Consider the following 12,351-nt stretch of genomic DNA (forward strand, 5'->3'; position numbering starts at 1 on the left):
TGAAATTAAAGGCCTCTTAGGCAAAGATATGAGAACAGGAATTGCAGTTCTTTGCTAGTATGTCCAGCAAGGCACACAAACAACACCACCAGCTCCGGCATCGGCCCCGAGCAGAGCCGGAGCCCAGCCCCGGCCTTTGGACCGTGGCGCTTTCCCTGCGGTGCAGTTCCGGGCACGGCCAGCAGGGGCACTGCTGGCTCCCGGCCGGCGGGGCAGGTGCGGCGCTGCCCCCGCGGCTGCAGGGGGCGCTGCGGGCGGGCTCGGGCAGCGCGCGGCAATGGCGGCTTTGTCCGGGACGGAGGGGATGGAGGAGAGGCTTCGCTTCACAAACCCCAGCAGGACTCTGGGAAGCAGCAAGCTGGAATGGCAGGATGTCTCAGCAGGCAGGAGTGCAGGGCTGCAGCACAGCGAAAGCTCAGAGCGGTGCTGAAGAAGCAGCAGGGGTGGGGCAGCAGCGACCCGGCCCCAGCAGGGCAGGGAGAGGCGGGTTCAGGATCCCGGGTGCCGGAGCAGACAGGGGTAGGTCCCTCTTTTGGTGAGGTGGGTGTTCAGAAGGTCCCAGTTTAGTGGCTGCTCCCACAAGCAGAGGCTCACCCCGCAGCAGAAGCAACAGCTCCGGGCTGGGCTCTGGTGGCAGCAGTGAATTCCCTTCCCCAGGCAGCAGCTCCGACCTCTGAAATAGAGAGAGAGCGCGAGCTGGCAGCTGCCCCAGCCCCTTTACCTGCCCAGTCCCTGTGGTATCTCCCCCTTGGAGAGAAACTCCCAGATAAGAGAAGTGCAGCCAGATGCCCTCCTCCCCTGAGCTTGGCCACATCTTTTGTTTTTCGTAGGTGCCCAGTCATTAGTGTTTCTTAGCAACTTAAGGGGAAAAAATTCCCTATGTAAAAAGGAATAAAAGGAAAGAAACCTAATTGCCAAGAAATGTATAAACATCTAAGCTGCCCAATTCCTGCTGAACTTCATGTGGCATTTTCATGGTGGTTACCTAAAGAGGATAAATTTTTTTTTGGCATGAAATGGGCTTTTCCAGCATCTCTTTGATAGGGGATTAAAGACCAGTTAGTGTCTGTGCAGTATTTTTGCTGTTAATTAGAATTTGTCATTGTGTAAAATAATATATTCTTAATTCAGCAAAGCAGAAATTTTCTATTACTTACTGAATACATGACATCTGTACAGATATTTTGAATTATTGGACATAGAACTTGAAATTAATTATCAGTGATTACTCAGCCCTCTCCCCTCTCCAAGGACATGTGCCTGTCTGCAAGCCTTTGTGACTATGTGCTAAACTCAAAAAAGTGCAGATCCAGCACTTCAGCTTTTCCTCTTCCCAAATATTTTGTTGTTTTCACCCTAAATATGTAGAAATGTGAAGACACTTGAATTGTGATGTATATGATTTTACAGTGGTTTGTATCATTCTCAGGCATCACTGATCGCTCCCTGGCAGAAAAGACACTGTGTCCTGACTCCAAGACTTACCTTGGAGACCACTACAACACACACTCTCTCTTTGGCTGGTCCCAGACAGAACCAACTTTCAAGTAAGTTTTCTAAATACTTCTAATCAGATTCCAGGTGATTAAAATGCATTTTAAAAGCCACTGATGTTACCTGGAAAATCTGTAATAGTATTTAATAAGAAGCAGACCCATTTCTTGATTTATTTGCCATTTAGTAGGATGTTTCAAGAAAAAAGATCCTTGGAACAAGGAACAGAATCCTTTCTAATGTTACCTTTCTCAGCTAAATCAAGATGTATGTGTAGGGCCTAACTTTACAGCTGCTGCTCTTGTATACCTAAAGCAGGATACTCTTGTGCTCTGTTAGAGCTTCTCATGAGCATTGGCAGCAGAAGCAGCCTTGTGTGTGTCAGGGGTGTTTATCTGTCCCATCATACTGTGTCAGAGGAGTTTTTGTCACTGTCAGTGGAGAACCCAAACTGTCCCCTGGCTGCTTCCGGAGCTGCCTCTGGTTCCTGGCAGGCAGTGTTTTGCAAATTGGCTTGGGGCTCAGTTGGTTCAGGAGGTCAGAGCTGCATTGCAGCACAGTTGCTCTCAGCTACTGTAAAACTCATTTTGCAGCTGGGAAGCGCTCACAACCAGCTTACACAGGCAGCCTGTTGCTGTGGAAAGCTACCTGTTGGATTAAATGAAATGGGCAGATCATGCCTTTTCTAGCAGGGATTGAGCTAAAACACTAGGAAATTTCATACCATAATGGAAGAGCCAAAGCAGAGGTCCATGTGTGGTCTGTTTCAGCATTTAGCACTCATTTTCAGAAGCTGGATTCTAATAGTGTCCAGGGGGCATGGTTAAGTGAACCTAATTCTGGTGTTGATGCATTTGTATTTTATATGTTAAGTCCAGGGCATGGGAAGCCCTGGGAAAAACCAGAAGTAGCTTGCCAGCTCTTATGGGCCTGGCTAAAGCACAGTTCTGCATTTGAAAGCAGGAACAGGAAGCCCTTGAACCCTGAACTTCTTACCATGGTTTTTGGGTTCCTATTCCCCAGTCTTCAAAGAGATCCTCCCAACAAACTTATTGTACTTGGCCAAATGTGGAGAGGACCACCAAAATTATAGGCAGAGGCTGATTTTGCTGCAAAGCTGGGAAACTTTGGTGATGTATTTTTTGTACATAGTCATTTTGGTTTGTCAAATAGATTTCTTTTCAAGGCTGGTTGTATATCCTTTCTGCAGTCACTCTTCACAAAGAATATATTAAATGAAATTACTGACAGGAATATTTAGCACCCAGCATTAATTGCAGGATATTTAATGAAACTGAATGACAATTTCATAATCATATTAAAAAATACGATCCTAAGAATTATTCTAAGGCAGGCAGAGAATAGGAAATGTGTCATCTGGCCTATGTCAAATGGTTTGAATTTGAATACATAAACTAGCAGCAATCAGTTTGGACGTCCCTTAATGCCAAGAGTTATTTGCACATGATATGCTGTAAATAATTTAAATGAACAAATGCATTTGACAACATTAGGACCTGTTCTGTAATGGTTCATAAAAGACTGAAATTTTTCAATAAATTACTTGCTACAAATTGTTTTTGCAGCTCTGGATCATAGTTAAGTTGATCTGATATTGCTCTCATTAGCACCTGTATATGCAAATGGAGCCAAAGGCAGCCAGAGGAGAGCACTCCTGCTCAAGATATCCATGAAAAGCTCCAAAATAACATTTATACAAAGGGCATGGAGCCTTGTGCAGTTATTGGCCCAACAGTGCACCTGCAAACCAGAACCAGCAGGTCCCTCACGGTTAAAGAACTGCACCTCTTGCTGCATGAGGCCCCGAAGTTAATACATTCAGTCTTCCATGAAAGCTGTTGGGTTTTTTGCTTCAGAAGCGAGTGTGGAAGCACTTTTAAGTCTCAGACCCAAAAGCAAACACTGGGCCATTATAAATACAGGTGAAAGAATTCTTGATGAAATCTCATTAAGAAAAGGGAGAAAGAAGTAGATGGTGATGATTAATATTTCATGCTAGAATTTCCCAGAGAATCTAAATTGTGTTGCCCAAATCATATTAAAGAAGAGTTTAACTTGATTTCCTGCAATATAAAATACTGCAATTTACAATTCTGTACAAAGAGTATCTAATTCTGAGGAATTTTGTGACAGATTTGTTAGTAAGACACATTCCCTTGATTTTCTGGTGATACAGCAAAATTATTTTCAAAAATCAAAGATAAATTCATTGTGCCCCTAATTCTGTAATGAAACCTCATATATCAAAAAAGACAGGCAACCATAAAAAAATACTACAAGGAGGGGGTGGCATTTTGAATACTTACAGGTTTGTTTTCTACATTATTTATTTTTTATAAGATGTTTAGATATACTTTTAGTATTTTTGTGTGGTTTTGGTTTTTTAGTTTTGATTTTTGTTGAGGTTTTTTATGTTTTTAATTCCTGGTATTGGAACTTTATTTACCAATACAAATCTCTAAATAAATCCTGTGTTGAAAAAAAATACCTATTATATTCTTTTTAGGAACTCATTGGACACTTAATTAAATATACTAGTATAGAAAGGAATTTATGATTTGAATTTTCAGTTCAAGACACTGCTGTGAATAAATTAAACACAAATTCTTATTTAGGAAGATTAAAAATACCTGAGAAAAATCGTTTCGTGAATCAGATAGATTTTTGTTTTTTTATTTTGTTTTGGCCACTGTGTAAATCTTCCTTTTATTTGCAGTTTTGCGGTCACATTTTCTTGTGAGTAGGGATCACAACAACAATTGTTTAATGAATAATACCCTTTCAGATAAAATTGTGCCTGAATGCTCAGGATGATTTTAAGCTGTTTTGGTTACCTTTCTTGTTTTTGATGATCTTGTTGCATTTCTTTGCAGTGTTGTCCAGCAGGCTACTGGCAAGCGGGCATTTGTCTTGGCTCGGTCCACGTTCGTTGGCAGTGGGAAGCACGGTGGTCACTGGCTTGGTGACAACTTTTCTCTGTGGAAGGACTTGCACCGCTCAATCATTGGAATCCTGGAATTCAACCTCTTTGGCATTCCCTATGTAAGTCTGGTGTCCTCTAGGCAGGTGCTGGGTTATACACAATATCACTTCAAATTAACTCAAATGTTTTCTGAAACAAGTGGCTTGGGATGGCCAGCAGTAACAGCCTCCACAGCCTAAGGAACCGCAGATTAAAAGGCTAAATGTCAATCTTGGCTGCTGAAAGGAAACAAAAACAGCACTGCAAGATTCAGACTGACTTAATGTATGCCATCCAAAACTGATCTCTTTGTATTGTGTACTCTATGATTAGGGCTCCTTCATATATTTCTGGGTTTGCAAGTTGGGATGGAGAATTTGTAGAATTATTGAAATACTGTCAGATCGTCCACAGTGAACTTAGTGCTCTAGGAGACAGTACAACCTCAGTCACAGAAAAATGTGTATAATTATGGAACATTGTTATAAAGTAATTAGAAACAGGGATTTCTTTCCAAAAATTATTTTTATTTCTGCACATTCCTGTAGTCTCTCATTTTTGGGCCTCAGTCACAATCACAAACAATTTTATTTTTCCTTAGATTGGTGCTGATATCTGTGGTTTTAACTACAACACTACCTACGAACTCTGCCTGCGCTGGATGCAGCTTGGCTCTTTCTATCCATTTTCCAGAAATCACAATTCAATTGAAAACATAGTAAGTAAACAAAGTTACATAAAGCTGTAACCTAGGATTACAGTTATGTGGACAGTGATTTGTATTGCTTTCTCCAAAATCAACATGCCGTTCTTGGGTAAACTGGAGCAGTAGGTGAAAAGGAGAGCAGTCCTGCACTGAGAGCAGGAATTGCATGGTGAAATGTAAATTTTTCCTATCCATAATGTAAAGATACCATAGAAATGCTGGTCTTCTCACGGAGTGGGTAAAATTAATCTATTTCATCTTTTACCTACTGAAGTCCAGGTTTTATTAAGAGCCAGTGAGTGTCGGAGTATCTTCCTACTCCCTTGATTGCTACAACTGTTGTTTCAATGCTTCTGTAATTATCGTAAGTATTGCAGGGAGGGGAGAGAGATCATTATACAGCATCCTTGCTGTTTAAAAACAGTTACTAACATGTGAGAGTTCCAATAGTGACATCATTATCAGCCAAGAGGCAACCAAGACCAGAAAAGGCTAATGAGCCTATGAGATGAATGAAAAAGTGCAGCTTCAGTCCAGATCCTTGCTCTGCTTTCAACACCAGAAAAGTCTTTTAACGACTTGTTGCAAACAGAAAGAAGTATCAGGTCATTTCTAGCTATGAAGTTTAAAGGTCTTGCAGCCTTTGTCATTATTCTGTGTTTATCTGCAACTGTGATGAAATGATTCTGCTTGTTCAAAAAATGTTTGGGTTTTTTTCCTTCTGTAAACTGATCAGTGCAACACTGGAGCTCAGGTTATTTTCTGACCTTCAGCTTCTTTGAAGCTGCATCATCAAAATGCTGCAACATTTACACTTCCAAGGAGACCTTTGTACATGAAAGTATAATGGATGTTCAGCAATTGGGCAAATGCAGGAATAATAAACCATAGTACTATCATTAAGAGGGTCAGGAATTAGCCTGTAGATCCCTGAGGTATTTCTTTCTAGGACAAGAAATGTCTGTGAGGTATTAGCTGTTGATGTTGAGAAACATTTTCCATTTGCCTCTCCACTAAACTTAGAGATGTACATATATATATATATATATATATATTCAAATGGCCCTTTGAGCATGACAACAGAGTCTGACCTGGGTGAGTGGATATCAATCTCATTATGTACAATTTAATAAACAAAAAGATAGCAATGGGCCTATATGATGGGTGCTGCAACTGAGAGATATATTTGGTTTTATTGGATTACTTAAATCTATTTAAAGTATGTGTTTACGGAAAGAAATGAACAGGCATTTTGAATGACTCAGCATCACCTAAGAAATCTGACTTTTTTTTGTGAAATTAAGCAGTGTTTTTACAGTGTCAGAACACTGGTAACAATATAGTGGAATTTTTGAAATAATAGATGGATGCTCTGGAGCTCAGAGCCAGCAGGGAGTATTCTTAGTGAGTAATTTTGATACAAACATAATAATGGTGAAATTTTACTTAAATATTGAATTTAATTAACATTAGGTTAGTGTTAAGATCTTAAGTGCCCACTTTGCCTAATTCATTGAGTATTTCAAACAGTTTAATTAATATTTTTCTTGTCTGAAAAGCACTAAATAATATAAAAAGCTTTGTTTCTTCTGTTACTTTTGCATTTCATTATCCTTGGAATTCATCATATAGTCTTCAGCTTTAATGAGAAAATTGAGTACTCTGGAAAGATTTCCTGAAGGAGAAAGGTAGCCATGTGATTAGTAAGCTGGCTGTTTAGCACTGGAGAGGTTGACAGGAGGAATTAAAGGAGATGTAACTCTTTTCCATCCCAGGGGAGGGTCAAGGTTGTGTTGGAGTGGGACCAAACCCAGCCAATGAGTACAGACAGGCTGCCCCAACCTGCCCCAACCTGTCCCCTTGATGGTGGCACCCCATGCATGTCGTGTCTCACAGGAGAGCATTGCTGGCAGTGAGGAGCTGAGGGGCACTGCTGGTGTGTGGGTGTACTGTCAGTCATCAGGGCATCCTAAAATGGAGCACACAGGAGTAGAAATCAAGTCTCTTGAATGGGTGAAATGTTTTCTGTACCACACACAGTGACTTTGGTCACCCCTGCTGACTTCAGCAGGGTTATGAGTTTACTCTGTTACCTAGACTTGCCTCTGTATTTGTGGCCAATGTAATTATGCTTTTGACTTTAACCTGCAGATTATCAGTCTTCCCTTTTTCCTGTGTTTCATCTCCTTTGTCTGAGAGGGCTTGCTTCTCCAGGATAAATTAATTTCTAGATGTAGGGTATCTGTTCCTGAGCACAGGCTTGGAGCACCAGCTTCCGTCTCCTCACAAGGTTAGGGGTGGCTGGAGAGGAGTCACATAAAGGTGGGACCTGATCTTTTTGAACTGACTGGAATTTTTCAAGTTAATAATTTCATACAAATATTAGTTTGGGAATAATGGATGATGCTCTTAATATATCTTGCATTTTGCAAATTAGTGCTTTCTCTTATTTAAACACTCACTTCCGTAGAATCATGCCAGCCACAGCTCTCCATGTGTTGCACACAGCTTCTCTGCTGAGTTTGTTTCAATGCTCAGTACAAATCTAAGCTTTTCCTGAACAGGAACAAGACCCAGCTGTGTTTGGAGATACTTTTGCCAAGATATCTCGTGATACTCTTCGGATCAGATACTCTCTGCTGCCATACTTATACACCCTGTTCTACGAGGCTCATGTTCACGGAGGCACAGTGGTGCGGTCACTGATGCACGAGTGAGTTGGGAGCTTCTTTTTCATTCTAATTTGCTCACAAAATAGTTGAGCTCTTATGTATGTACTGGTTGATATCCTTAGGAGAATAGTCACAGTATTACTATTGCATGCTGTCTTTTAAAAGAATAGTTGAACAGTTAAATCAATCAAGTTATATGCACAAAGGTAAGTCTTAATATATGCAATTAATTTCTATTAATATATAACCTGTATTTGTTTCCAGTGTGGGAAAAAAGGCAAACTTTAGAAAGAGGAATTATGAAAATTTTTAGTCTTGGGCAAATATATAGTTATTTTCTATTTCAAAAATGAGAGTCACATTACCTGTATTTTCTGTATTTGAATGAAATCTGTATTCTGATCCAGAATGCTAAAAGGCCTCATACAGAGAGTCCAATGATCCATAGCATTTGTTTTTTTCCAATTTAGCACTTGGATCTGCATGCTATTTACGAAACCCACATCTGTGTCCACAAATTGCACAGAGAAAACAGAGATAGAGATGTTTGAGTATAGAAGCAGGTGCAAAACTGAGATTAATAAATGGAAAAGCCCCTTTGAAAATTAAGCTCAGACTTTTGGAACAACTAATTTTTCCTTTTCTGGAAGAATTGAGAATCCAGCTGTCCTGATCTTTCAATTAGTTTTTTACCTGCTTTTGGTAAATTTTCTACTTTGGAATGCTTTATGCGAAGACTTGAGCAAAAGGAGCGCAAACAATACTTATGAAAGCCTGAAGCTCTGCCACACTGTCATTCCATTGGTGCAGGCTATGTCATAAACTGTTTAATGTTCTTTTTTTCCCCTTTAGCTTAAAAGCATTCTGGTTAAAGGCATTTTTTGCAAATTAAACTGACCATTCAAGTATGGAAAGGATATGCACAAAATCTGTTTTGCTTACTCGGCATAATGGTTAACTGATAAATTTTAAAAGCAGTATCCTTCCTCTTTCTACTTGGCAATGTCATTTTATTAGATAAAATTAGGGAGAATTTACACAGGTATTCATAACTTAAAATTGGCTATGTGCTATTGCAAGTATTTACATTAGGTCTGTTTTTGCTGAATGTGGTTTGTGTTAATATTGGAAATGCCCAAGTTAATTTTGGCATTAATATTAGCTAATCTCTGCTAATACAGAATTACTCTAGTGTCATTAAAGCTGCCTTTCTGACCACTGCCAGCATACCTGTACTCTATGAGGGCCACTTCCACATTGGCAAATTTCCAAATTTTTTTGATTAGAGTTGCAGAGCAGTCTCAGATGCACCAGCAGAGGCTTTTGTTAGATGGAACTGAGCTGAGAGGCTCACTGCAGACACTGATGGGAGCTTAGTTGGCAGGACTAGAGTGGGATGACTAGGAAATAAAACCTCTCAAATGCACATAAGTAGGGCAGGCATCAGGAGATCAAAACAAACTGTTTCCCTCCCCAGTGCCCCTACTGGCATCCTAGTCCTAGGGCTTGTTAATGTTGCCATAGCGAGATCCTAAAATGAGTTAAAAGTGTTTCTTACTACTAGTAGTTAATTTTGGTTACTATTATTCATGGCCATTACTTAATGTGTATTTCTTACTATTTCTAGGTAAAATTAAGTGGTTTAGTAGTGGGTCTACCCTAGTGGAGAAAGTGACCTAGATGCTAACAGGAGGAGAAATGTGGGGTTTTGAGAAAGAGAACTGAAATAGAATTTTCAGTGTATGGATGATGGAAGTTTACATCAACATTGCCTCTTACTTGTAAAAATTAGAAAGGAAAACTAAAAAACTCCTGCATTAGCTTTTCAGGCGAAGTTCTTATGAGTTCAGAGTCCTCACCATGAAAACAGCCATACCTAGGCAGGGAGTCTCCAAGCAATAGCTATTTCATGTGGACATTTCATTCCATTTGGAACATTTAGGGGCTTGTTTCAAGTAACAAACAAGAACAACATCCCAGTAGATTCTTTTAAGTGTATTTGGTGCCTCGGAGGCTTTCACTCCATAAAGCAGAGGCATCAATATCTCAGGTGTCCAAAAAAGACTGTGAGGTGGTAATCCATTAGTGCAAAGGAAAGATGTGTTTAATGGCTAACCAGGGTGGAAATATGACAGGAGAGAGGCCAGTATCTAACCAGAGGAAGCAGTAGATGGAATTAAAGACCTTTCATAGATGACAGCATGCTTTAATGGCTATATTTTCAAACTAGGAAAGTTCATTTGTTTGCTGAATTTGTGCTAGTGGTTGCTATAATTGCAAGAGAAAATTGTGCTGTGTTAAAGAGTGAGAATCTTGTTTCCATATACAAATACAATTGATTCTTCTTTTTTCATAATTTCTTGATCAGCTTTTTTGTCCTGCAATCTCCCACAACAAAATGTATTTTATTATTATTACAATTTTATTACAGTCAAGTTGAAAACACAGAGAACCTTTTGAGATGACAAGAAAAACTCATGTTTTATATTTCAAAAACTTTAGGATAAGGTAATTCATCAAAACCCATAATCTGCTTTAAACATTTGAAAGTATTATGTCACAATGCAATAATGACCAAAATTAAGGTGTCCAAAAGAGCTACTGTTCTGGACCGAAAAAGAAACGCTGAAGAAATTGAGGTTTCTTTCAAACAGAGCCCTCAATAGGTGTCTTTTTATTGCCAAGTTATCTTTACTTATTTGGGGAAATTTCTGTAAGCCTGGGCTGGGTGCAGTGTGTGCCTTTGCCTCAAGCAGGCAGGGTGTCAGAGCAGGGCACTGACACTGAGCCACTCTGCTCCAGCCAGTGTTCAACAGAGACCTGCCTTTAGACAGGGGCAGCTGCAAAGCCCATGGAACAGACACAGTAAAGGAATTTCTAAACAAGGAGTTTATATGTTCTTAGAGAATAATATGTAAATATGCAATAACCAGTGTGAACTTGTCAAAAATACGTGAAAACCAGACCAGTTACTATCTCTGAAAAGGCAGTAGGGCTGTTAGAGGGGCAGAGGGGCAAAGGAGTAGCAGAAGTGAGGAGGTACAAGGTACTTTGATTTTAGGAGGATTTGAGACATGGATTTTTATTTCATGTGATGTTTTTATAAGAGCTAGGATCTATCAATTATTTCCTCAGAAAGAGACTTACAGATGATAAAACCTATTTAAATTCTCCAGGATTTGATGCTGGAAGAAAGGAGGTTCCTGAGTTGGGAAGGATCTCTTTTCTTTGCCAGGTGCTATTTAATATTCCCATTAGCTGATGTACATTGGAATAGAGATTTCTTCCCAAGAGAAGGCAAGTGATGCCATGCAGAAGGGACTGTGAGCATTCTGGAGAACATGATCAGAATCCAAAACAGTTTTAGTGCATTTAATAAAATTGACTGAATTCCATAGGTTTTCCATCCATTCAGGAGAGGCAGCTAAAACGTACAATAATGCATGAGTGTTGGTCTGTGTTTGTCTTGCAAACAATTTCAAATGTAAATCTGAGAAAGCTGTGGGAGGCCAAAGCCAAGAATTTTCACAAACGCTTTAGAACCTAGAGCACAGTGTTTTTCCTCCATGTTCCCCCACCTGGGCCTGGCCCCTGTCCTGCTCATTGGCTCCCAAAATGAAGTCTCAGCCCACTGAACAGAAGTGAGTTGTTTTCCCACTGTTGCTGTTCTGAAAAGAAATTGGCTTCATCATTTTGTGAGAGTTCTGGTCTGCTCTGGGATGGTCGGTACTACTAAAATATCTGAATCTCTGTCCAGCTTTTGGTACTCCCTCAATCAGGAAAATATTTGGCTGTGTTGAAGAATACTTTGAGGAAGCAGATTTCTTGTCACAGTGAGTAATATCAAAATATTGGGCAAATTCTAATAACTATGAATAACATTGTATATTTAACTTTCAAACCAGATTTACCTCTGATCAGGAGACTCATGGAATAGATACTGCCTTCCTTTGGGGACCTGCCTTTATGATTGCTCCAGTTCTTGAAGAGGCAAGTACTGTAATTAAAAATGCCATCATACTGGAATAGAAGAAACAAATGGTGCTTAGGGCATTGGATGACACTCAGAGCATGTTTGCTCATATCCATCCCTTTCTACTCTCTGCTGTCAAAGCTTGCAGAACACATTTCTGAGCAGTACAGACAGTACAGAGCTTTCTCAGTACTTGAAGTGGGAGGATGAAAGTGAGGGCGCAGCCTTTCCCTTTTACTCCAAGTGAGAAATGGATGCAAAAAGGCTGGATGCTGCCCCTCACGTGCTCCTGTTATTGTGCTGGCAGCAGTCTCCAAGGACACACATGGAGCAGTAATTGTCGAGCTAGGAAGAAACACACAGACATGAAAGCAAACTGGTTTCCATATTACCGCTCACCCACAGTGTTTTGGAACTGCAGCTCTCAAGGGCTGTGGTAGGAGTTTCCCAGCACCACAGGCAAAGGCAGTCATTACGGAAATGATAATGGTAATGTAAGCTGCTAACAGGACAGGTTTTAAAA

The 12,351-nt window shown here is 40.2% G+C and overlaps 1 protein-coding gene across 1 annotated transcript in view; it reads left to right on the forward strand.

The window, feature by feature from the left end:
• Nucleotides 1-11,994, forward strand: part of LOC110481816 (sucrase-isomaltase, intestinal) — a 46,156-nt gene extending 34,162 nt beyond the window's left edge. The window contains exons 13-17 of the mRNA XM_077783119.1: nucleotides 1,430-1,547; nucleotides 4,389-4,557; nucleotides 5,079-5,195; nucleotides 7,748-7,896; nucleotides 11,761-11,994. Coding sequence (XP_077639245.1) covers nucleotides 1,430-1,547; nucleotides 4,389-4,557; nucleotides 5,079-5,195; nucleotides 7,748-7,896; nucleotides 11,761-11,884 — 677 coding nt within the window. The 3' untranslated portion in view covers nucleotides 11,885-11,994. The remainder of the gene's footprint in view (nucleotides 1-1,429; nucleotides 1,548-4,388; nucleotides 4,558-5,078; nucleotides 5,196-7,747; nucleotides 7,897-11,760) is intronic.
• Nucleotides 11,995-12,351: the final 357 nt, after the last annotated feature.

The sequence above is a fragment of the Lonchura striata genome, chromosome 5 (genome assembly GCF_046129695.1).
Source record: "Lonchura striata isolate bLonStr1 chromosome 5, bLonStr1.mat, whole genome shotgun sequence".
NCBI lineage: Eukaryota > Metazoa > Chordata > Aves > Passeriformes > Estrildidae > Lonchura > Lonchura striata.